At 30.8% G+C, this 27,023-nt stretch overlaps 3 protein-coding genes across 3 annotated transcripts; all 3 read right to left on the reverse strand.

Annotated features, from left to right (window-relative positions):
- Positions 1–324: 324 nt before the first annotated feature.
- Positions 325–24,047, reverse strand: LOC145330450 (uncharacterized). The gene is made up of 35 exons (XM_080175084.1): positions 23,922–24,047; positions 23,250–23,333; positions 22,919–22,988; positions 22,523–22,599; positions 14,951–15,061; positions 14,472–14,554; positions 14,005–14,107; positions 13,366–13,642; positions 13,227–13,286; positions 12,703–12,802; positions 12,121–12,167; positions 11,745–11,855; positions 11,347–11,419; positions 10,876–10,969; positions 10,642–10,706; positions 10,342–10,389; positions 9,927–10,018; positions 9,354–9,431; positions 8,871–8,963; positions 8,469–8,557; positions 8,098–8,208; positions 7,496–7,593; positions 7,030–7,102; positions 6,636–6,700; positions 6,293–6,398; positions 5,264–5,343; positions 4,845–4,963; positions 4,309–4,452; positions 3,791–3,869; positions 3,038–3,182; positions 2,272–2,348; positions 1,810–1,917; positions 1,419–1,504; positions 944–1,112; positions 325–479 (listed from the first exon to the last, which is right to left on the reverse strand). Exons 1-35 carry the CDS (start codon positions 23,973–23,975, stop codon positions 341–343), a joined length of 3,408 nt encoding a protein of 1,135 aa, XP_080031210.1. The 5' UTR covers positions 23,976–24,047; the 3' UTR covers positions 325–340.
- On the reverse strand, positions 24,045–24,643 carry UQCR-Q (Ubiquinol-cytochrome c reductase ubiquinone-binding protein). The gene is made up of 2 exons (XM_080173723.1): positions 24,491–24,643; positions 24,045–24,298 (listed from the first exon to the last, which is right to left on the reverse strand). The coding sequence occupies exons 1-2, from the start codon at positions 24,611–24,613 to the stop codon at positions 24,149–24,151; spliced, it is 273 nt and encodes a 90-aa protein (XP_080029849.1). The 5' UTR covers positions 24,614–24,643; the 3' UTR covers positions 24,045–24,148.
- LOC145329517 (thiol S-methyltransferase TMT1A-like) lies at positions 24,620–26,907 on the reverse strand. The gene has a single exon (XM_080173722.1). The coding sequence runs from the start codon at positions 25,846–25,848 to the stop codon at positions 25,069–25,071; it is 780 nt and encodes a 259-aa protein (XP_080029848.1). The 5' UTR covers positions 25,849–26,907; the 3' UTR covers positions 24,620–25,068.
- Positions 26,908–27,023: the final 116 nt, after the last annotated feature.

A 27,023-nucleotide genomic window follows, 5' to 3' on the forward strand; every position in this document is an offset into this window, starting at 1 on the left:
AATTAACTAGAAAAAAATAAATGAATAAAAATATAATGTCTTATAGAACTGTCGGTTGTAAAAAATAAAGAATGAAGTTGTTTATAAAAGTTATCTCAAGAAAAAAATATTCCAAGTAGTTTGAAGAAGTTATTTTAATATTTGACGTATTACCTTACCCATTATCCCTTATAAAAAAAATAGGAGAAATAAAAGAGTAGAATAAAAAAAGGTACAATATTAGTGAAAAATTCTAGTAAAAAAATTACAATCTATGTTAAAGGCAAGTAAATTATGTGGTAAGGAGAAACTCTAAAAACAATTAAAAACATTTTTAAAAACTGACCTAGATAATGAAAAGTTAGCATTGAATGTTATATCTATCATGAGAGGAATATTGATGAATGATTAAGTTCCTGTCCGCTTCTACAAGAAGAAAATTATCTGGCTTGCTCTCACTCTCTGTTATCTTCACTATTTGGTGGTGAGCTCTCTCCGTTCTACAACAGAAGAAGGCAAGTTTTGATAATAATTTAAAACATAAAATGCAGGGATCATAAGGGATAAGACAATGTATGATAAATTGATATTTAAATTACCCCTCCTAAAGATATAATTTTTGGATGGAAAGACTGGAAACTAGATAACCAACCAATCAAGATTTAATAAAAGTACCCAAATTTTTAATCCTTCGAATGAGAGAAGTGTTTTTAATACATTTGACACCAGTGTAATTTACAGTCCAATGTCTCCTCCCTCCCTGATATAATGTAATCAAGAATGGTATTGATGGCCCTTCCACATTACGGTCTCGGGTAAATTCAGCCGTTTTCAAAACCATGGAATACTTCTAGACCCTAAGTTACTTTACATTTACGATCTGATGAACCAAAGGAAAGCCTAAGATAAAAAAATGCTAAATAAAATTCAATTTAAGTGTACTAAATAATGATGAAATCCTTACTTGTACCTGCACTTAGCATAGACTAGACAGGGGAGGTAGAATACAATAAATACTGGCATAAACAGGATGGCTATAATCAGCACTGCCACTAGGGCCACCAGGGCAAGGGCCAGCGCCAGAGGGAACAGCAGACAGCTGAAGAGTGCGCCGCAGATTGAGCAGGATCCACCTGATAATAAATAAATATGTTTAAAATCTGGCAATATTTGATGCTTTCCCTAAAAGTGCCTTTCAATGAATTATGAAAATAAGGGAAGGGGGGGGGATAAATTTTTTCCTATGCATTTGCATATGGGGAAGAAGCCTAACCCATTATCCACAATAGCCTAACGTAATAAACAAACGATAACCCCCCCCCCCCTTATTTTCTAAAAATGAGTGTGGGGGGGGGGTATACTCAAATATTTTAAAATCTATAATCAAAATAGAAAAGTTTTACCTACTATAGATTACATTTTTATTTAAAATCAGATACCTGATCCCAATTTTCTTTCTCCAAAAAAGAAAGCTAAAATTTTGAAGCATGGGCGCGGAATGCAGCACAGCAGTAACTTTCGTTGCCTTAAATTAAAATAAATGAATAAAATTTTCATTTCATTCATAAGGTAAACGTTTGTGACATAACTGAGGAAATCAATTGGTTACACTGCAACAATATAATGCCTTGGCACAAAAACTGGCACGACTGATTACCATGTACTTAAAGAAACGAATATTAAGATCGTGCTAGTTGAAACTAAAATGTTAGTTATGTTAGTTGTGTCATGAATTATAATAAATAGTAGTGTTACATAAACTCAATATTTTAATGGATAGACTCGTTAAATATCATTAGCCAACTGCACTGTCAATATTCAAAATATTACCTTAGTTCACCACAAAGAAACATATTTGAGAAAAGAATACATTTCCAGTGTCCATCCTCTTTCAGAGTTGTATAGTCCATTATCAACCATGCCCACAGATGCAAATATCTAAAGATAAAAAAAGGTCAAAATATAAACTACAGCGAACATTAAAGTATCAGACCCATAAGTACAAAATTATCTTCAGTAAACAAATCATTTATGTGTCAGACCCAAAAGTTGAAAATTAACTGTTAAATAATCACATGTAAGTAACAGACTTTAAACAATAAGAATTATCTGAAGCATGTAATTCGAGTATAAAACCAACAAGTTGAAAATTCCTTGTAGTATACTCATTTAAGAATCAGACTAACTAGATAAAAATTACCTGTTCTTAACACATTTAGGTATCAGACCCACAAGTGAAAAGTTACCTGTAGTAAACACATTTAAGTAACAGAACCATAAATGAAAAATTACCTGTAGTAAACACATTTAAGTATCAGACCCACGAGTTGAAAACCCATCAAAACTATCCAATAGGTTACACGACTCTCCTGAATAAAAAAGGTCATTAGTTGTCAAAGCTGTGTTCAGTTTAGAGAGTCTCCGTTTTCTACGTTGATAAAAAAAAGTTTGAAAGATATAGTGACGGATTTGTGAATAAGAAGGGAAATAAAAAAAGGGAGAGAGAGGAAAGAGAGGTGGTATAGGAGAGACGGGAAGTGATGGGTGAGTGAAGAAAAGCGAATTTTCTGCACTTCTTTAAATGAAATCACAGGGGTGTATATTCTGCATAAGATTTATTTTTTTTCCCCGGCTACAACTTTTTTTATTTTTTTTCCCCCCCTAGTAGGTGGGAAAATGAAAAAATATTTAAAGAACTCTATATTTTATTTATTTTATCCCTCATACCACACATTTTTTTAGTTTTTTTCTCCAAGGAGGGGGGGAAATGGAAAAAATGTTTTCAGTTTTCTTAATTTTTACATTTTTTTTCCCTCCAACCACTTATTTTTTATTTCCCCCCCCCCCCCCTTTGCCGGGGATCCCATGCAGAATATACACCCCTGTGAAATCACCTAACATTACCAACAGATAAACAAAGCCGCTTATAGAGTTCCTTTACAACTAATAATTAATTTACTCTTAGACGAAACAGTCAGTTTAGTCTTCTCGTTAAAGAGACTAGCTTCGCCTTTCTTGATGTTATCATCCAGGTTTCGATAAATAACTTATAGTTTACCTTTAGTTCAATAATATTAGAATTGAGAGCAATGCCGAGTAGGACAACATTCTCCATGATAAATATGAGATCAAATAAGAACTGTCTAACCAGTGTAGAAACGTGCTGTAAGGGTTTACTCCATGGTAACAGTAAGGGATCCATTCTAAACATCATTAGGTTAGGTTATGTCGGGTTAGGAAGTAAGTTTTCGAAGAACAGGCTATAAGAGCAAAAAAAGTTGGTAAAAATATTGATTTTTATATTCTAATAATACATTCGACCCAGCTCATTGAGTCATTATATAATAGCACATTTAGAGCCAAAAGTGAAATGCTTCAAAATCTTTTATGTTCAGAACAGATTTTATTCGAAGTTACACATGAATAAGGAGTTGCTAGAGACTAAAATAGTTATTTCTCGCATCGTATTATAAACGCCAAACGGCTTTCCGCGGATATAGAAAGTACAAGTATGAGATTAAAACTAGTTTTTTTAGCCCCGATGTGCCAAAGGCACCGGCTAAAAAAACTGGTTTTAATCTTATGATTGTACATTTCTAAATTCGTAGAAAGCTGGATATAAAACGATGCTAGACATAGTTTTTTCGTATGGATGAGAACCGGTTCCTATCCACCGGATTCGAATGATTACGAGAAAAAAGATTTATTGTTTTTTTTCACCCTTCTGTACGACTCCAATCTTATCTTTGACTAACCAACTGTTAATTAGTTATAGAGAAGCTTTTCTTTAATGTACATATAAATAACAAACCTGATCCAATTGTGAATATAAATATTCGCCAACCCATTTCCAATCAGATAATGGAAGAAGGAGAGATTCAAGAAACCACCTAAATCATTCAAATAGTCCAGAGTTCTGTTTGTAATATTCATTATGAATAATACCAGGGTTAGGTAATAATGAGTTGTTAGGAAAATATTTTCGCTGAATGGTATACCAATTAAAGGGATGTATTGTAAAGTTCATACAAAGAACAAGTATCACATTTCTAAGTGGGAAAATTAAAAACATTGTTTTATTTCAAAGCACACAGCACACAACTTGGTATGCAGACGCAACTATGCTGTTCTGACAGTAAATTTTTTAAAGTCGTGCTCATGCCGAAATTTCTTTTCACAGTTCCATATTGTACCTCTTTAAAGCAAATGCCATGTCAAATCTCAGAGCTGTAACTCTTTATTTAGTTAATTTCCTTTGACTTTCAGTATTGGTTTTAAAAAGTGTCACTTCCGCCCCCTCCCTGTTAATAACCTTTTTAATTTAATTACCTTTTTGCCAGTATTTCTTAGCATCTGAGAATATGAAGTGAAGGAAAGACATGAGAAGAATATGAGAGCCAAGGAATATCAACATGGGGAAATATCTTCCTGGTCCGAAGGAGTACGCAAAGAACACCAGAATAAACAAGCGACCTGAGAAGAAAAAAAACACAAGTCAATAATTCGCGGCCGAAAAAAAATTAGCTGTATTTTATTCCGTCTGCAGCCATCAATACTGAATGCACAAAATCTTAAATCATCTGAATTAATCGCCATTTTTAGCAACAGAAAATCAGCAGCCACCTTGCACTGCTGCAGACAGTCATTTTTTAAACCTACTGTAGGTTTAAAATATTGGTTGTAAAGTTTGGACACTAGTTTAAATCAAACGAATAAAATTTAATACAAGTACCTACAAAGTATATGAGCCAATAAATAAGATAACAATGTTATAAATAAAATAAAATTACAGTCCAATGTGCCCTCGCTCCCTGATTTTATAAAAAAAAAATTAAGGTCAGTTATATTTTAAGGTCTCAAATTACCTAATATTTGAAAGAGAACAGAAAGGAATAGAACAGCCCTGTAGAACAGAGCTGCCAAATCTTTATCCAGAGCTCCTCTCTTTAAGGTTGCATGGTAGGCTGTAAAACACCAGGATAAACTAATAAAAAATATTTTATCGTTAATAATTACACTCTTAATTTACTAAAAGCCATGAAATCTTTAGTTAACTAACCACTCATAGTTTTTGAAGTGTAGATACTTCATAATTAGTGAATGTCCTTAAATTCTTACGTCCCTTAAACAGTAATGTCTCAAGGCATACTTAATACTTATTAATTCATTTATTTATTTTCATTATAGGTATATCTAAACAAATTTCGTTCAGTTTTAAATTTAGCTTTTCAATAAATATTAAATAAAGTTTATACCTACACAATAAAGCATATTATGATTTTACCTTAGAATTGATGTGATGATAGAAATGGTTTGGTCTGGTTTGATCACAGGAATTGTTCCTGCCTTACAAACAGTGAATACCTAGAATATAATTAGTTATAGAAATAGTTCCTGTTTACAGAAAATATGTTTATAGATATTTAGATATACGATATCAACAGTCGAAAAAATTATTAAATTGATTCTTCTGAAGAAAATAATCACCTGCATTTTAGTTGCTATTATTAGGAAAATGTCCAAATCAAGCTTTTATTGTTCTATAATAAAATTTCCCAAAACAGATACTTTAACTCCTTGCTTCAATTTAATTAGTCCATTGCCCAGCTAACTATGTTCGAAAAATCAATTCAGATTTCATGTTACTGGAATCGATTTACAAAGGGGGGGGGGGGGGGGGTTTAATGCAACCATCTCGTAATCAGTGAGCAAATGGCACTTAGAATTCGAATTTCCATCTGAAATTTTGCATGAGTAATCCTTGGTAGGTCTATTTTCCCTAAATCGAACAAAAAGTTGGAAAAGTAACAGCTAACGGCTGGCGACTCAGCTGTTTTGTCATTTTTTTGATATCTATATTGCAAATTAGTCACGAAACCTCTCTCAACATAATACTCTTTTCTACTCCAAAACGCTATCAAACGGTTCTACACGGTAGCTGTTGGTGCTAGAAGTTTTAAAAATGGTTATTGCTATCATTTAACATGAATTAAACCAAAAATATGTTTTAAAAAGTTGATTCCTACGTAATTGATGTTGGATTTACCCTGAAAATAGGCTAAAAACGGCTGAACGGCTGAGCCGCTAGCCGTTACTTTTCCAACTTTTTGTTTGATTTAGGGAAAATAGACCTACCAAGGATTACTCATGCAAAAGTTCAGATCGAAATTCGAATTCTAAGTGTCATTTGCTCACTGATTACGAGATGGTTGCATTAAAAACCCCCCCCCCTTTTTTTATATCTTCCTTGCATAGTTTCCATTTTTAAGATTTCTTGATGTACATATATATAGATAAATTATAAAATACCAACCTGAAAGACAAATTTATCTCCCTCAACTTGTTGAACAAGAGTTGGGAATAGAAGGTAGAGCTGAATGGTTGGCTGGAAAGAGGACTCCAAACTGACCTCCATTACCCTTAAAAACAGAAAGGTTTTATCCTCTAAGCCACGTACAAAAGCTTTTAGAACTTTTTCTTCACATAAATTCAAATTTGTATACATAACTAATATGTACAAAAGAATGTAAAAATCGTTTCAAATAAAAACATACAATAAGTTAAATGCTAAAAGACTGACGTTCCGACAAACTAAATAGTGTATTAGCTAAACTACGAATAATGCGTTTATATTCATGTTATAAATGTTTAATTACCTAGCAGTTGAGTAGAGAACCTCGGATGTTTCTATTTTCTTTTCTCTGTCAACCTTCTTTGCTCCCTAAAATAAGAAATATACAAAACTAAAGAGAAAAAAGAAATAAAAAATTTATTATTATAGCATTAAAAATGAATAGAAAGGGACGTCACATTGGACTGTAAATTATATTGGTCCTCATAGTATTAAAATTAGATAGGTATTCATTAGTTGGCTTATTTAAAAAAAAATCTTTGTTTCGTTTGACTAGTATAGAAGTGTCTATTCTTTTTTTACTTAAAATTTTCTTATCATAATTTGGGGTGTTGTGTACTTTAATTCATCATCCATTGTATAATCCTTTCATTTTTCTGTATTACACCTAACTTTTATTTTTTTCTAAAATAATTCACCTTTGACAGATAGTATTTTCCATCTTCATAATATTTGATGAACAGGACAGCTATGGGCCAAAATGCAACACAACTAAAATAAAATAAATCAGGGACGTCCAAGTAAGGGGGGGGGGGGGGTGTTATCCCTTCCTCCTTCCAACCAAAAAAAAGGATAGCTTATAAGTCCTTGATATAAATATTACTTATATTTGTTCTTTTGCTTATCAAACAAGTAGGTAATACCTTTTAAAAATCAAGCTTATACAATAGTTGCATCATGTATGTAGTAATTTGACGTTAAAAAGATGAAAATGATATATTTTAAAATAAAAACAAGATCAATTAATGAATTTACTGTGCTTTGATACAAGAATCCTGAAGTAAGTATAATTAGAGGACTGTTGCCGAAATTAACGATGTAGCGTTAATGACGTGCAAGCGGATGAAAGTAGAAAAGATTAGCTTTAATAAATAAAAGTCATACCTAACAAATGTGATGGTATGAAGAATAAGCTTGAGATAGCATGTAATTATAGATTTTAATCCATTACACTGGGACATCTCGTCTATTATCTCCTTAAACTAAAATAAATGGACTATTACACTTTTAAATTTTCTGATCAATAGGTAACATAATTAAAGACTAAGTTATAAAGTAATACAGAAAAAGATGAAAATCATATTTGAACAAATAAACCTAAGGCAATTTTTTGACAATAAAAATTAATTTTCAAGTATGGCTTCGAAACCTATTTTTAATTTCCGCTGGATTGGAGCCGGTTCTCAGCAACAATGAAAAATCATGTATATCACCGTATTACAAACAATATTAACGAATAATACAATAAAAAAACAACAACATAAAATTAATACCAGTTTTTTTAGCCCGGGCATTTAGTCCCTTGGGGATAATAAACTGGTTTTAATCTTACATTTTTCATTTTAATATCCGTAGAACGCTGTCTATAATACGATGCAATAAATAACTATTTCAGAATCCAGTTAGCTTTGAAGCCGGTTAATATCCTCTGGATAAGAACCGGTTCTGAGCCATACTGAAAAACTCGAGTAACAATGTTAACCTACCTTGTTCTTCATATTTTCATAATGCCTACTGGTGAAGTACTCGTAGATGAAGAATGGCCAGGGAACCAGGATGAAAAACAAGGTGTACCCAAACTTTGACTGCGGATCCATCTAAAATAATATTGAATTTTTACCGCAGCTTCTCTATTGATTAATCAACCTCAGTCTTTTTTATTGATGACTTGGAACTAAGGAGATTGGAATAAGAATTTTTTTCTATAAAACGATAAAACTCTGCATTTTACCCCCTTCAACAATACATTAGATTAACCCCTTAAACCTCTGAAAACCCTCATTTTACACCCTCGAAAACTAAGCTTGTACGTTCTTAGAAATACTAAATAGCATCGCAACTCAAAATTGTTCCATACCGTAAGTGGAAAACACTTGATGGTAAAATCTTGACCCATGTCCCAGGTTGTTCGATTACAGCTCAATGTTGTATTATTACTTTGCTCCTCTGAAATATAATTATTATTGTTTGGGGATTATTTTTCAATCATTTGATTTCACGTTTTTTGTAAAGATGTTATAACAATACAATATGTCAATTTGTTTAGCCTTTTTGTATGCCAGGGCATTATAACCAAACTTACTTTAGATTTCATGCTGAAAAAACAGCTAAAATATATGCTTATGTAAGGTATCCTTTTAAAGAACTGCGTTTGGTAAGGATATAAGAGTCCAACGGGATTTGACCTACATGAAATTTAAGAACCTGGAAAGTTAGATTATGTTCATGTACTTTGTACAATCATATATATTTGTTGTACCTGACTGAAAATCTGTGTTGCAAGTGTTAGCAGAAGTAGATTGATCCCCCATTAACTCGTTAAAATACCGGATCATAATTAGAATATCAGATCCTTAACAAATAATCCTGTTAATAATCAGCATAAAAAAAACATCAGATTACATTAATAGCACTAGAGGTTCGTGAAATATATTAATTCTGATTATTGCATGAAAAGAACTCTTTAATCGTCCGACCTTTATCTGTGCAAGAAGGTACCTAGTGAATTTTTCCAGTATGTAGGATAAGGCATACCCAACAACTGACATAGCAACAGTATGTATACTGTTAAATGCTTTGGTAATATCACAAAACTGGATGAGAATCGAATGTTCAACCAACAACTGTTAGAAGCTAGGTAATATTAGGGTGATGAAACCAAAAAATATAATGCAACATAGCTAGTGATTTATTATGAAACTAGGTTGGAAATATACGCCACTGTATTAAAGTTTATTGTTACCTGTGTCTATGGCGTTAAATATAAGAGAGAGAAAGAGAGTGGAAAAGAAGAGTCGTGACCAAACTTTTCCTTTTTCAGCCTGTGCAAATAAAATATTTCATACAAGTTTTGTGTTATTTCTCATAATTTTTAAACAAGGGATTTTGTAATAACAAATAAATATATTAATGTTCAAAAAATAAATAGATTTCATTTTTGTAATTTCACATTTTGGTAAAATATTTTTGGCAGTGTGAAAATAAGGGATTGGTAGTTTTTTTCCACTAGCCAAAAACCATGCTGGGGGGCCTATATCTAAGGTGCACTAACCCTGCAGGGCTACCCAGTACCACAAATTATTAATCCGACCTAAATAAATAAACAAACACAAAAAAAAACTATTCCCCCTTCAATTAATTTCATAACAAAGAGTGTGTTGGTTAATAGTGCTTTAAAGTGAAATTTTATATTTGTTATTTGATATGTTTAAAACAATGGTTAACATTAAAATGTTTAAATAATAATAGTTGTATTTTTTGTTTTTCACAATTAGGTAAAACATTTTGTGTAGGTATAGTTTGTATGTAATATTTCCCTTTAGTTCTCTGGGAGTCTTAGGTATTCCTTGAAGAGCTCTGCACTGTTCATTTATTATGGCCGACTCTGCTGAGGATTTTAATTGAGATCTAAGATAAACAAATCAATATTAATAGTGTTATTCGGCGAGAAATGGCAAATTCAGCAGTAGGAGGCGGCTGCAATTTATTTGCAATTTTACAACGTAACTCATAAAGCAATTCCTTTACAAAATCTCAGTACTGTATTTCTTTTTTTATCAGGTTCCTTTGGTTTGGTTTCCAAAAAATACACAACTGCCCTTCCCCTTAATAATTTAGGGAATATTTTATTCGGAATTGAGAAACACTAGGTAAATCAAAATTATCCAATATGTGTATAATATTTATAATTTATAGACCAATCGAAGCTTCAAAAATGCTTTATAATTTACCTTAAACATCTCTGTAGCTGCAGCTGGTCAGCCTCATGAGTCAACTCACTAATAATTTATTTCATTTTGGACGAAGTTCTAGAATCTAGATTTTACTTTTTAGAAAATCATTATTTCTAAATTCTAAGCATAAATCAATAAGTAAAACAGATAAGTTTATATAAGTTTCGGGCCAGTTTTACAACTACTTACACACATTATATTAAAATTGCATATTTTATACTTTTGTTTTGATTAAAAAAGATTAACCTAAGTTACCATTTAGATACAAAATAATGTTGAGCAAAATGAAATAAATTCCTTAAGCAATGTATTTCAATTTCTTTTCTGAGTATCAAAAGTTTCTGTTCCTCCAACTCTGGACCCTAAAACATTAAGAATATTTCTTATAAACTTAAACCGTAGAAATGGCACTAACTATAATTATTATCTATGAAGCTAAGATTTTAGTTCCAAGTATTTCATACTGTTATGTTTTGTTAATTATGATGGTTAAAAGTACAAATCCTTTCAACAATGGAAAAATATTAATACCTGTATAGCAACCATATGTAGTAGAGTTTGTCCATATTTATTTCTACTGTGTATAAAGCTCTCCAAAAACTCGCTATCGTCGTTGCGAGAAAATCTAAAAAGTTTGATAGTATTTTATTACCAATAGATAATTGGTTATTAGTTATTAATCAGTGTTCGTCTATCGGACGGAAAAAAAGATCTTTAATGTTACACAAATTGAGTTTTTTTTTCAATAAAGCAACCATTCACTTCATTGCGTCATCTTGATAATATTATGTTTAATACTTTAATTTACGAGATCTTTACAATAGCATGGTATTTTTGTTATTCAAAAGTGAAATATTCTTTAAGGCTGTTAATTTATCAGACTTTATTTGGTTGTTATAAATTCTTCAAAGTTAATTGGGGAAAAGCAATATAAAGTAAAATTTTTTTTTAAAGTGGTGAAAGAAGTGAAAATGACTTTTTTTAAAGGCATAATAAATGTACCTAGGACTTCTAAGTACATCAGAAACCAAGTCCTTATGTCTCAGCTTGGCTGCTATCATCACAGGATTATCTCCTTAATAATTTCACAAGTAAAAACTGATCAAAAAAGAATTTTTCCAAAGATAATTATGAATGCTATTAATTTAATCTAATTATTACTGATCTACAAGTATATACTTTCTATATCGATCTTCTAGTTGTCTGTATGTCTATTTATCTTCAAATAAATGGTACTCTTTTTATGGCTGAAATTTTCACAACCTTCCCAAAGTGCTGTATGTCTATCAGTCTAGGTGTCGGTGTATACCTATGACTATTCTTGTCTGTCTATCTATCTATATATCTGTGACTATGTCCACCGTCCGTCTGTCTATCAATCAATCTATCTATAAATGCACCTGTTTCTGGGTCTGTATATAAAAGGTCCTCTTCTTTATAGCTGACACTTTCCATGACCATTTTAAAATGTTGAATATTGTTGGCAAGAGCACATTGTTGCAGAATGTATCCTGTAAAAAAGATAAAATTTTGAAATGGTGGAAAAAATGCAATAAATAACCTGTTTGTTTCATTTATAAGTATCAAATAAATTAAAATATGTTCTATGAAAGTTATTATAATATAAAACTGTAACAACTCCCGCATATTGACAATTTAACTAACAGAGTCAATAATTATAATTAAAGAAGAGGTTTTATAGTGAAGCAACAAATATTACTAGGTACATGTATATTTAAGACAAATAAAAAAAAAACAATAAATTATAAATGTTACCTGTTTCTTGAAAAAGTTTGCGTAGGTCGAAGAATAAATTGTACAGCTCCTGATTTTAATATTTAATTCATTTCTTTTTTTCTATTTCAATACATGTCTAAAGGGGACTATGCACGGACGATCAAGTGAATCTAAGCACCTTTCAAAATTTTTTTCATATAAAACCTTGGTGAATTTTTATAGTCGATATGACTATGTTAAGCATAAACCTCGTATATTTTCCGATAAAAAATATGTAGGTTCGCTGATGGAAGGTCCTTAGATTCACTTGCTCTCGTTCGTGCATTTTTCCCTTTAATTTTTATAAACACGTAGCCGGTAAATATATCACTAAAATATTGGGAACTAAACAATAATAATCACACAAGGGTATTTTGAAGAAAAAAATCATTAACCTATCCTATTCTAAATAATAAGATTTTTAGGAAGTCCATTAAATATCGCTGACCAATGAACCGATTGACATTTCCATTTTAGGCAATTTTTTCTGCCAACTCCCTACCCATCCGAAAGCAAATACCCTAGATGCCAATGCGTGTGTTAATTCCGATAACATGTATTTGAAATGATTTAAATATAATTTCCTGACTAGAGCCCGTAACAAAATCACAGAATCTTGGGATGGCATGGTATTTACGGCAAGTTCGTTGTAAGCTTAGCTTTGAGTCAAGTATAATCTTTTCTGAAATATAAACAAGATTAGTTTTCACTAAAACTTTAGCTTTTTGATATGAAAAAGCTAAATGTTACTTCAAGTAAAGACGTGAAACCTATATTTAACTGCTTTTAACTATTTGACTGCACAGCCTTTATATGGAAGTCGTAAATTCGCAGTAAGTAATAGGAAATGATGGCACGTCTTGGGCCACGTCTGGAACCCACCTTGACCTTATTTACTACGGACGCATTTAAATGTTAGCTAAATATATTGAAATAAATTTTCATGTAGCGTGTGAAATAAGAATTTGTGTTAAATATTTGCAGATTTAGCAAATATTTAAGTTTTAATGTTCATTCATAAATGTCATTTTTAGTGAAAATTTTCAATTGGTATCTACTTATCTTACTATCTATAGATCTACTATCTACCTATCTGTTTTAGATACCTAGGGGTAGAGAGTCCCCGTGTCCAATTTGTCCTAACTTTAATATATCTCGAAAATATCCTGAGTAACACAACAATTCAATAATCAAATATTAAACTTTTACAAAATCATTTGGAAATCTTCTGGAAATGGGTAATACCTACTAATCTATTTACCGAATTTGTGGAATATACATATATATAGTACATGAAATAGTAGAAAGCTGGGGAGGGGAAGAAAGGTGCGTAGAATGTTTTAAACAAAATAGGCCTCTCACTCTTAATGATTTGCTTTGCTACAGAATAAATAAAAGAGTTGTTTCCTAGTAGAATGACAGGTGCTAGAATTTTTTTGGAATGTTTCTCAAGTCTTTTCCACTCAAATTCCCAAATATTTTCATCCAGACTTGTATCTGTTTCACCAGGCTTTCTTTGCACCTTAATAACAAAACTCTATGATAAAAATATCTTTTAGTAAATTAGGATATCAATATTGGTAATGTCATTAAATAGGCATTTAATAACGTTGAAGTTGACCTAAAAGCCATTTAAAAGAAACTAACTTTTTGTTATATTGGATGTCCAAATACTAGATAAAAATTAACTTTTTTCGTTATTGGTTCATTAGGTACTCCTTTTTGACACACATCCACGGAAAATTTTGATAACAAAAGATTTTTTTTATAAATTCTTTAAATTTGCAACTTTCTAATATATTCTAAACTTTATTTATGTGCTACTTAACGACGTAATTTTCCTTTTTATTATTCCTTGTTAAATAAATATCTGTTTGATAATACCTGCATACAAACGACTAGGAAGTCAAAAGTAACAATTTTTAACAAGTTTTGTTTGTCTTTACTGAGCAACATCAACCGGAAAGGACATCCATCAATGAAAAACCTAAAATATATATTTTGTTAGATATATTTTCAATACTTTTACAGATGATTTTTTCGACAACCAGCTAGCCTTTTATTTACCAAGGGTATTGTTTAGCTTAATGTAGAATCATATTCATGATTCATATTAGGTTTCAGTGACTTATACTTTTTGTCCAGCTACCTAAAATATCTTTCAAAATGATACTGCAAATCAATTTACTAATTCATCTTTCTAGTTTTTTTTTCTATTAGATAACTAACAAAAAATATCTTTACTATTACAGGATGCTAAAAAAAAAGCCATAATGCTTATGGCTTTCCATTTTTCAAATGGCTAGGTATCTTTCGCAGTGTTGGTACTTATTATATATCCAGGTAACTACCTGAAATATCCTTCATTGTTTCCAGGTGCCAGAGAGCTGCCAAAGCTGTCATGTCGAGACTTGAGCTTGTTCTGTTCCCGATACTTTATATCAAAATTATGTCTTTTTTCTACTCAAAATATACAAAAAATATATTTTCTTGTTTATCTGATGACTAATGGAAAAACTTCCCATATAAAATTAGCAAAAAAAGGTAATTTTTGAGGGATCTAGAGGGATAAGACAATATCCGTAAATTTAATGTACATTCCCAATGATGATGCACAAAATTACCCCTCCTGTAGATTACAATTAGTGGTTGAAACGTTTAAACACTCAACTAAATAAACCAACCAATGAAAATTTAATAAATTCCCCAAGGTTGTTAGGCCAATGAATAAAAAACAATACTATAAGACGTTGGGGACTTGTGTGATAAACAGCCCATTGTCCCCACCCTCCCTGATAATTTTTGCAGACCAAGATTAAAGTATCCGTTCCTGAGTAACGATGGATGATAGAGTATTGTCTTCACTGGCCCGTCTGTCATGACCCTTGACTCCAGGGCCACTCATCTGGTGGTGAGATATCTTTATACAGTGCACACATTCCTAAATTATTTAAATCTTTAGCTTGATGGAAAATGTTGAGTGATTCATAATCATTAAAATACTGATAATTATTCTGCTGAAAAAATTGTATTTTAAAGTAACATTCAAGTTTAGAAAGAGCATTTCTCTATTTCTATATTACTGAACTTTCAGCAAAATAAATGCAACACAATATCTCAAAATAGTTTGTATTAATCAAAACATAACCCACTTTCAGGTGTAAGAAGAACTTAGACAGGGACAAGGTACTAGGATTCTGACAAACAATTCTAAGTGGAAATTTTAAAACAACTCAATTTCTTCTACCCCCCCCCCCCTTCTTATCCACTTCCCTTTTTCATACCAACATTACGCCACTAAAATATTTAAACTATGTATCTTCAAATGGAATTATTAAGCTGAATCACGGCCCCTGAACTTGAAATTGAATGCTGCTCTTCCAAGTACATGAAATTATTCTTGGCCTGCCAACAAGTGTATTAGGCTATTAGGTTCAATTATAATTAATCATAATATAATAGTGACTCCATGAAGATATGAATCAATCATGGATAACGTCCATAATGAACAAAAGCATAATAGTAAAGGTAATACTGAGAGGGAAGTCTAAAGAGTGGGATTGCTAAAGTAACAAAGTAGCTGGTCTCATTGTTTTTGACAATCTAATATAGTATTTCATAATGTGAAATACAAGTTATATTATTGACGTCATTGATTCTTTGTAATATAACGTTATATAATAAAATATTGAATCATACCTAGAACTTTAAACTTAAACAAGGACTATAAGGGAACAAAAAAGGCTAAAAAAGCAGCGATAAAAAAATTAAAATCATTTAAAAAAAAAGGAAATTAGTTATATTCTACTTAAATTATGATTTAAAAATGCATTTCATAAAATTAGATGGCTTATATTCATTATTTATTAATAAAAACATGACCAAGCAAGGTGAAAGACGCACGGACATGCTTTAAATGTTAAGTAGGTAATCTTTGATTAATATGAAGATAAAAGAATTTCACCACATACAGTTACATAATTCTTTATCACTTTAATCTCAACTTGTTAAGAAATGTTGAATTGATGATTAGTAATCTTTCTAACATCCTTCAATATTATATATACATGGTTTTATGTTTTGTGAATTTCAAAGTGATTGTTAAACTTCAAGATAAATTTTTAAGTCAGGATAAAAAGCTAACTTCACTTTAAAGGAAAAAAGTCAAATAGATTATGTCTTCAGTCATATTCAGTTAACATATATATTGCACGATAAATGTACAGGTACTTGTAATAAACTTGCTCCTTTTACAGATGAGTAGGTAAACTTATTTTAATTTACCTATTCTTATTATTCTTAAAGGGATCATTTGTATTACATAGGAAATTAAAATGCATTAGATCTGGAATATCTTACTATTTGTTTTATCATAAATAAATAGGTAATGAAAAGAGTCGGGAAGGTACATTCAATGGTATATGATTTTATTATTTATTATTATTTAACCTTGTGGGGGCTTTAACATTTAAATAGTCTACCCGTCAACAGCCAAACAAACCTAATCTTATATTAATATGTATCTCAACCCAACTTCACTTATGCAATGGGTCTGTTCAACAGACCTTGATACATTTTTTGCAGTGTTGCTTTATTAAAATACTGTAAAACTTAACTTTCGATGTATGAAAACACCCTTTATCCCCAATGCCAATTTTGATTGAATATAGACTATTAACATGAATTTATTGGATTGGCTACCAGGCAAGACATAAATATTCCTAAAAATTATTATTACAGAAACCAATACAAACAAACTTTGGTTCTTGTATAGAAAGAATAATACCCAACTATTTTAAGTCTCTACACAGCATTTATCTGTATGGGTCTAATTGTAGCTTTATAAGCTTGTCATTAAAGGACGCCTGCAAGAAATACCACGCTTTAACTGCTGAAAGACTGCCACAAGTAGACCCAATACCCAAAATTTAAAGCCTTCAGCTTCAATAACAAAAAAGTTCTAGGCATTTCAAAATAACATTTTATGTACAATGAAAATTTGAAAGATTTCCAATGCTCATAAAAGAAAAAAACAATAATTAATTACGTCGCCTAGACATAAAATTATAACCTTATCTTTGTCAGAAACTTAGATTGCCTGTAACTGATTACATTTTTATAAAAAAAACACCACATTTCATAGTCAAAATCTATGAAAAAAATTCGATTTAAATTGCATTTTTAAACGAAAATCATAGCGGAAACAAAGGGGTAAATTAATAAAAGCTCAGCTGTGATTGGTTGCTTAGCTGATTCGGCCTTCTGATTGGCTGCAGTACACTCAGTAAAACGCAAGTTAAACTTAATTTTTTAAACTGATTTTGACTATAAAAATGGGTATTTTTATTGTAAAAATATAATTAGTTACTGGCAATCTAAATTTATGACAAAAATTAGCTTATAATTTTGTTTCTAGACCACGTAGTTTAATTTCAAAATTTCTAACATTAGCATTAAATTTTTTTCAAATTTTCATGGTACATAAAATGTCATTTTAAAATGCCTAGAACTTTTTTGTTATAGAAGCTGAAGGCTTCAAATTTGGGGTATTGGGTCTACTTGTGGCAGTCTTTCAGCAGTTAAAGCGTGGTATTTCTTGCAGGCTTCCTTTAAAAACTTTTATTACTTATAAGACAAAATTATCCTTGTTTTTCATTATAATTGTTCCCGTCTCTGTAAGGTTATGGAGGCAAAACTTTTGCAAAATTTAATATGAATATTATAAATGCACAAAATTAAATGTTTTTGCAAGCGAAGCCACTCTCTAAAAAAATTTTATATGTTCTTTAATTAAGGGGAAAGCAATAGACTAAATTATCCCCCATCCCTGCAATAATCATAAAATTCGGATCCGAAGTGGCTCTAATTACCTACTGATTATGTAATGGTTTAATTAATCCCCCTCCCTACTTTTTTGAGTTATTTTACTGTGGAAGATAAAGTCCTCGTTTTATCTATTTTAAATAAAATGAAATACAATTTTTGTTTGTTTATTATTGTCTCGATAACCACCGAAACAATGGAGTTTTCCAATTAGGGAAGCTTCCCCTAGGCACTGAAGGGCTTTAGGCTTTTATTTCTTTTAAATTAAAGTCTTGAATTGGTTTTAGTCTGTTTTACTTCCCTGTCTCCCATGGATTGTAGAGGCACAGACTCAAGTTATTTCAATGTTAATATTTCTAGATAAGAAAAGTAGAAATTCTATAATTTACAAAGTGGCTGCACTGTAAAGAGTTAAAATTGCATTGTTGTTGGCCATAAAGGAAAATAACTGTTGAGTTTTAGTGTTCATATTCAAGTTCACGATAGAGATAACAGTGAAGGGTAAAAATCTATAAAAAAAAAATCCTTATATTATTTGTATAGGCAAAAATTTAAAAAACTGGGGGGGGGGGAGGTGCGAGGTATTGTATTAATCAACATGTTTGTCAAAATTACCTATGTTCAAATGACACTATGAATTAGGACAGAAACGCTATCTTTAGCAATTAAACATAAAAATGTGCTGGGTAACGCGTAGCTCATATTCTAAAAACCACTTCTAAATTTCATTTGCATTATAGAAAAAATAATTTCATTATTATTTACGAAATATTTTTGGCACATTTACTTACCCTTTTATTCTTAAGTTCACATACATTTATACAGTGTGTTTTTCTTTATGAGAACTTTTTTGAAAGCAATTTTACCCCACTTATAGTTATCAGAATTTAATGATTAATGGCTTATTTTCTTAGTTTTTTAATGCAATTAATAGAACACCAAAAAAATATATCAGTTTTCATTAAAAAAGTACAGTAAAATCTAAAATTTAAAACTTAGGTGTCAACATCTAAAAATGGTTTTAGCGCATTTTTCTTATGCCTAAATCTTCTAAGAAAAAAATTAGATTTTCTGTAGTTGACTTTGGGGGGCCAGTACTCCCTCCCTGGTTGAGATATGTCCTTTAAACTTTGATATGTTCTAGTACATGTCTCTAATAGTATCTGTATACATTTTTAGCTCTATATCTAAACTTTGAAGTGTTTTGCAGCCATTCATGCAAAAGGTTGAATATTTGAGCATGAGAAAAATGCGCTAAAACCATTTTTAAATGTTGACACCTAAGTTTTGAATTTTAGATTTTACTGTATTTTTTTTAAATAAAAACTGAAATATTTTTGTTGTTCTATTAATTGCATTAAAAAACGAAGAAATAAGCCATTAATCATTAAATTCTGATAACTATAAGTGGGGTAAAAATGCTTTCAAAAAAGTTCTCATAAAAAAAACACACTGTATTTTGGTAGTGCACAAAATGTAATCTTCTTGCTTTTAAAAATAAAATGTTGAAATTATGGATACAATATTACAGAAACAAAACAAACAGCATAAAGATAATTTAAATTTGAACTTATAACCAGGCGAGTGATAAGCGAAAGTAAAGGAATTTTTAATGGGTTGGAAACAGTGTTCCGGAGCCGGAGCAGCAACATTTTTGGTGGAGCCGGATCCGGAGCCGTATTTTTCGTTAAAAACGGCTCCGGCTCCGGATTAGCTAAAAATGATTTTTTAAAGTAATATTATAATTTGGCAACGGTCTATTTCCATATAATAAACTGAAAAACTATTGTTACTTAACAAATAGACACACATCCTTCTACTTTTATATAGCTTTAATCAAATAAAAGCAAAATATTTTATATTATTTATTTTATTTTATCAAATTCAATAATGAAAAAAATTTATATATTAATTTTAAGGTAGGAGCCGGAGCCGGAGCTGGAGCCGGATCAAAATTATACGGCTCCGACACCCTGGTTGGAAAGAAGGAAATTAAAATGAAATACGTTTATAAGAGTTTTTTTTTAAGGGTAAATTTTCCTAAAATCTGGCACAATTTCCATTAGTACTATATCCATTGCATTTATGTTTTGAGATAACATGCTAACTTTGCAACTCCTTTAGTTTTTACAATTTAATACAAGATATACTGAACCAAATTTTAACGTTTTGCACATTTTATGTTAATGCAATTTAAAGGAAAAAATCCAAAACTTTCTTTTTTTGTAGCTAGTATTAGTAAGAATAAACTAGAATTGTACGAGGATAGTGCAGCTATTAAGTATTTATCCTTGCCCAATAATAAGTTTTCTTTCAGGGATATGAATGGACAAGACAATGAGCGAAAAATAGAGTTACTTTCCCAACTAACTCTGATACACAAAGTACCGCCCATCTGTAGATTAAAATTCATTGTAAAAAGTAAAAACGTTTGAACATTTAACTTAACAAAATAACCAATCAAAATTCCCTGAAGTCCTCAAAGTTAAGCCAACGAAAAAGAAAACGTTATTCTAAAACTTTGGTGACTAATGTAATAAACAGCCCAATGTCCCCTCTCTCTCTGGTTTTCTTTAGCTGGATTGTCCATTGCATATAACAATTGCAGAAATATCATTATTGTTTACAAATATGCTATTATATTGTAAATTATCATTAACTTTGACATTCTTTCAGTGCATGTACTTATTTATATTCATACATTCGCATATTTTATTTTCGCAAAAATACAAATACGAGGTGACTTTTATTAATCAAATGTAAAGGTAAAGCTTGTGATATTGTAATAATATACAAATATGAATTTATTAACCATTTTGATGGATGTTTGAAAGTGTAGGCACACCCATTGTTATCAGGTGTCATATCCCTTGCAAGCGAGTACTCAACATAAATATAATACAGGGATCTAAAGAAATAAAGCATTGACAAAAAAATTCATGTACATCCCCAATGATGATACACAAAATTATCCCTTCTGTAGATTAAAAATAGTTTGAACACTTAACTTAATTAACTAACCAATCAAAATTCACTAAAGTCCCCAAAGTTGTTAGGCCAACGAATAAGAAAACGTTTTTATAAAACTTTGGGTACTAGTGTAACAAATTCGCCCATGGTCCCTCTCTCTCTCTCTGAATATAATATCTTTTCAACAAGACTTTCCTTGTACTTTCATAGTGCAATTTCAAACTTCAACACAGAGACAAATGTTAGGAAAAACAAAATTAAAGAATGAGAAAACAAAGAAAGGAGGGAACAATTAAATTTGCAAAGTTATTTATTAAACGAGGTCAACCCATATGACTTTTACTATTATTATTTTGGTATTTAAACGGTTTCAAAAATCGCTTAGGCTTTTAAAAAGGTATCACATTCTTTTTGAACTTGCGATAAAATTCGAATAGGTAAACAAATCAATGTTTGCAAAAGTTTATTTTGTTTTTAAGAAAATTTCTTCCTATTTTAATGAACTCATTTATTTAATGTTTATTATGATAAAAAAATGACTTCAAAACATGTTTTTTTTTTTAAAAAGATGAAAGTTAAAGCTATGAAATTGCAATTAAGAAATAAAGTTAAAGTCCTCTTTGAACATTATGACGTAGAAACTATACAACCTGCGTCAATTCAAAGCTTAAGGTATTGGTAATGTAAACAGAAAAGAAAATAATACTTCAGTCAACATGTTTAACAATTTAAAGGGGTCTTCTTATATTTATTTTTGAAAAGAAAAAATATATATTTTTGTACAAGTATGAAATGAAAAGATTTAATAATTTAATTAAGTTCTCAAAAATGACTGAAAAGTTTGTCCATCATGCTCGGGGAAGCTGGACACGTCATGGTCAAGTACCTTTAAACCCTAACCTTAAAATTTTAAACATAAATGGTTGGTTTAAGGGGGGTGGGGGATGATATACTTTCAAATTTTTTAATCTTTTAAAATCCTTGCAATCCCTGGAGAAAGGATTATGCATAATCAAATTGTAAACTTTCTAATGGGAAGCAGGGAGGGAATGGACAATGATGATTAAGTTACTTTGCAACCCTTATATTTTACAGGAATACTTTCAAATAAAAGAATCAAGATTGATGTCTAATTAACGACAATGGTACTTTCCTTAAATCCTTGTATAGGAAGAGTTTATAGTATAATTTATCTATGTACACAAAACTTATAAAGCAATAAGTAATTAAACAACTTATGAATATAGTAATAAGTATTATATTCAAAAAGCTTTAACTAAATAAAGGATCAAATCCCCTATAAAACCAACAAAATATGGGGTCAGATAACTTAATTTAATTATGACTAGGTATGTAAGAATTTTTGATAATTAATTTAAAGCAGAACTTCAAACCTATTTAAAAAAAAACCCCGTCTAATTCAGCCAAATCACGGGATGATAAGATAAAATGTAAAAAAAAATAAGTTCAATGATTTGGAAAAGCATCATATATATCATAAGAATCAACATTAAACATGTTATTATTTTTAAACAGAAGAACTACATGTAACAGATTAATTGAATATAAGCTCTTTGCAACACATTGTGCATGTATAAAAATGTCTTACCACTCCTTGGCAATCTCTGTGAGGTTGTTCCCAGTGATGATTTAAAAGTGCAGGTTCTGCTATGTCAGATTGACCATCTAAACAATAGGTATACAAATAGTGAAAAAAAAATATTTAATAAAAAAAGGATGACAACATCTATTACTAGAAAAAATTATATGAAAAAACGGACAAAGTCAGTATTAGTGTACATATATGATATGCTCAATTTAATGTATTACAGACACACAGACGGACAAAGTTAGTTTCATAAATACATTAGGTGCACCCCACCTAAAACAAATCTTTACATTCTGATACGTACTGTCAATAAATCATCAAATATGACACTTTCGCTAAACAATTAAAATTTAAAATAATAATAAACAATTCCTAAAGACAACGTAAAATTGTTACCTTGAAGATATCGATGTATGAGATCAAAAAGTGAATTTCTTTCAGTCCATGAGTCAAGTAAGAACACAACCTAAAAAATATAAATCATAGTTATTTTTTGCATGGGTGTCAGATTGTATCTCCGATAAGAATTGCTAAATATAAACCAAATTAGATTCCTGTTTAGGCAAGCATTATAAATTTTACAAAAGTCTCGCATTGGTCCTGCAAAACTAGGGCACAACCTATGTCTGAATGTCTAAATTGTGAATTGTAATGAGATACAACTAATCATTTGCCAAGGAATTCTATGTACTCTTACTAGGTATTAAAATAAAATATAAAGTATCACCTTGATTTCATCTCCATCCTCTCTCTTGATTGGATCAAGAGTTATTGATATCTCTGATAGACCAGATATATTTCTATGGTGAGCCTAAATACATATTGTACATAAATAAGAGATGTTGGTCAATTGGTCAGTGGTTAGGGCACTTTCTCATAGTTGTAAGGTTAGATAGTTCCATAATATATAGTATATACAGTGTCACAAAAGTCCATCTGATATAAGACAATTTGCCTTATCAAAAATATTTCGTTCTATCCTGTGGTTGTACCTTACCCCAATACTTTATTACACTAAACAAAATAGAAAGATGTTTCTGTGTTGAATCTAAATGACAAAAATAAAAATTAAAGCGCATAAACTCTTATAAAATATCTAAAATTTTGACTATTTCACCATTTGTAAAACAGATTGAGTATATAAGTATAACAAGAAAAATCAGAAGATCTTATCAATTAAAGTATATTATATTATAAAAATGGGGGGGATTTTTTTGTTTTTTGGGGGGTTGGGGGTGTCCCATCCCCCAAGAAAATAGCCTAAAACCACCACAGGACCAGTAGGTATATTCCCTGAAGAGTAGAATCCGATCGGTTCAGTGGTTACCGAGATCTTAAGCTTTAGACGGACGAACGGACAGACATCAAGCTACTTTGTATTATAGATATCTAATCCTACCTGATACGACTTTTTTTCCACCATTGTGTTTACTGCTTTAGCCCTAACAGGCATTTACGTTGATCTGGCAAAACTCGCAAACATTTTTATAATTATCTTCATGCTTGATTTTACATCCAGATATCTGAAAAGAAACAAATCGACGTCTTTAACATATTTAGTATAAGAATATTAATTATTATTTTATTAAATGACTACCAACTTAAAACAAATTAAAATAAATGTATTTAAACTTCGTGATCGAATTCGCCTTCCTTCTTTCTCATAAGTCTGTTGTGTTCACTCTCTGCGGCTTCAAAGATGAGATATGAGATGATGAATGGGGGAGCAACTGTCAGGAGGGATCTGCGGATTCTCCACAGGGTGTTTGGCACTCCCTATCCAGTAGTTTTATGTCAATTTGGCCTACTCTTAAAATCAATTGGTACTGTTAAACCAAGTGTAGTGTTCATGCTCAAACTTACCTAACCTAAAATATTATTTGTATTGTTGTGATTCACTTTATGAAAATGTTGAATTTAAATTACTCAGATTAAAGTTGTAAAAATTTAGGACAAAAACTACAGTGCCTGTGAGATAGCGCCTGCGAAAGCCTTCTGCTCCATGGGAGAGAGGTGGTATTTGGTGGTTCCACGGATCTTCACTCCGAGGTGACCGAAACCAAGTCCATTTCTAATCAGAGAGGTTCTCATTTTGAGTCTGAAAAAAATAAAAATAAATAGGCCTGAATGGTAGGATTAGAAATATATATTCTATAAATAAGCTTAAATTATAATTTAAAATAGCATACACACTTTTTATACAAAAGAACGTGAATTATTACAAATTTAAAACACAGTAAAAAACATCAAAATCCATATATTTATTTGACTGTCGCGCTAAAGTAAAGATATATACTATCTGGGGAGTATGTATGTCACAAAACGTATTTTCATATAAATCTCAATAAAATATAATTTTGGCAAATATTTTCACAAAAAATCATTGTAATACTAATAACACAGTTTAGATTGCATTTAAGCTCTTAAGATTTTGCTACTAGATTAAAGCAATTATATGGCGTTATTTTTCTAAATAACAATATACCTACTATCAAAATCGAAGTTAAAAATTTTGTTTCAATTAATATATTCGTCATCAACAATTTTCACTTCTGGGCATAACCCATAACATGAGGCGTGATTGGCCAGTTAAACACTCTATGAAACATATTTGATGAAAATGGTAGGTCAAACTTTTCTTGTTCTACTTTGCTCCATTTGGAAAAGGCCTTGATAGTTGAGTCTGTGTTTCTGTCTAAACAGCAGCCGTCATTCAAAAATTGCCAAAAATTTCCAATCATGAGGACTTTCTGCATTGTTTTTAGAAATGAAGTTTGCTCAGCATAAACATGCTCAACATACAAAAATTTTCCACCTGGTTTAAGCACTCTGTGGATTTCTTCATAACATTTGTTTTGATCATTTACAGAACACAAGACAAGAGTAGAAATAACAATGTCAAAGCAATCATTGTCAAACCCGGCAGCTAAAAGATCTTCACAAAATCCTTGGGTTAGTGGATTTACTTCCAATTCTTTATAATTTGCAGCATTTTTCTTAAAATAATATTCAAAATTTGGATTGGGTTCTAGGATGTCAATGATGGCTGGAACTTGATAATATTTCAAATTAGCCCCAGAACCGCCGCCAACTTCTAGAATCCTGAGTTTAGAAGTAGAACCATTTTTCATGGATTGAAGCTCTTGGAATAATTTCTTTTTGAAAGGATCTGCCATTTCGTTGTAGCCCTCTGTACAAGCATCGGTTAGAAATGGGAAGAATTGTTTATCTAATGCCAAAAGTATGAGGTGAATACTCAAGATTGTTATGGCAAATAGTTTTAGGTCTAAGAGTAATAATGTCAATATCAAACATTTGAATAACATTTTTTAGATATAGTTGTAAAGAGTTTTAGGTTGTCTGAAATTAAAATACAAATAACATTAATCCTAAACAAGCTTTGCATAATAGAGGCAGATGAAAAACTATACATACATATTTGTCAAATAATGTAAATGGCTTGAATCCCAAATTTTTAGGTAAGCTTTATTTTGATCTATATCAGTTTGAAGGTTATACTTTTTTTTTGGGGGGGGGGGGGGGGTTCGGAGAGGGTAAGGTAAAACTAAGAAAGGACAAAAAACTATCAAAGTTTTTACTAAATGACATAGAGAAGATAAATGAGCCGGGCTCTTTATTAACAAGAAACTTATTTGAAAGGAAAATCCTTAGTGAAGCTAGAATGCTGATATATTAAAGAATTTAAATTAGTAGATAAAAAAGAATTCTACTATAACTAATGCTGAAAATCTCTACTTTTTTAAATAACTGGATGTTTGTGTAGGTGAAGCGAAGGATCTCGCAAACCGCTGAACTTATGTCGTGTTCAAAACTTCAAACAGTGAAGGTTCATAAGCTTATGAGATGCTGAGCAGATTAATAACTCTTTTTTGAGGAGATGGTTTCTAAGCCCTCCCAAACAAAACATTTCCATGCATTTACATGTTTCTATTCAAAAGTAAAAGTAAAGTGCCCATGGAGGCTAATCTAGGGACGTAGATGTAGCCACTTAAATAGTTGCGAGTAAAAAGAGAACAAAGGCTTTTGTATTATTTTTTTTTAATAGAAATCTTTATACGGAAAGACAAATGTTAAAGAATAAGAAAAAATATGTGAATTGCAAAAAAAATTTAACATATGATTTTCAGTTTCTGCCAAAGCTGGAAAATGTATTTTTAGAATCGATGAAAGGTTAATTAAATATACGTTTCTTGTACTTTCCTAGTAAACGTAAATTTTGTTTGTAATTTCTCCCAATCAATACCTAAAATGTATTGTGAAAAAAAATACTATTCTTAGTCACTTTTCACTACATATTATGTTGTCTTGAAGATCAGTTGTAAATGTAAAGGTAACTTTTTATGATTTCATAAGTGTATAATCTAAAAACTGCCTTGGCTAACCTCTGCCTTGATAGCTATAATTTCTCTGTCAGAATTCCTCACACAAAAAATGGCTGCTTTCTCATTTGTCTCATGTCGCATTGACAACAAATACTTTT

The sequence above is a fragment of the Acartia tonsa genome, chromosome 10, assembly GCF_053477335.1.
Source record: "Acartia tonsa isolate MP-2025a chromosome 10, ASM5347733v1, whole genome shotgun sequence".
Classification (NCBI taxonomy): domain Eukaryota; kingdom Metazoa; phylum Arthropoda; class Copepoda; order Calanoida; family Acartiidae; genus Acartia; species Acartia tonsa.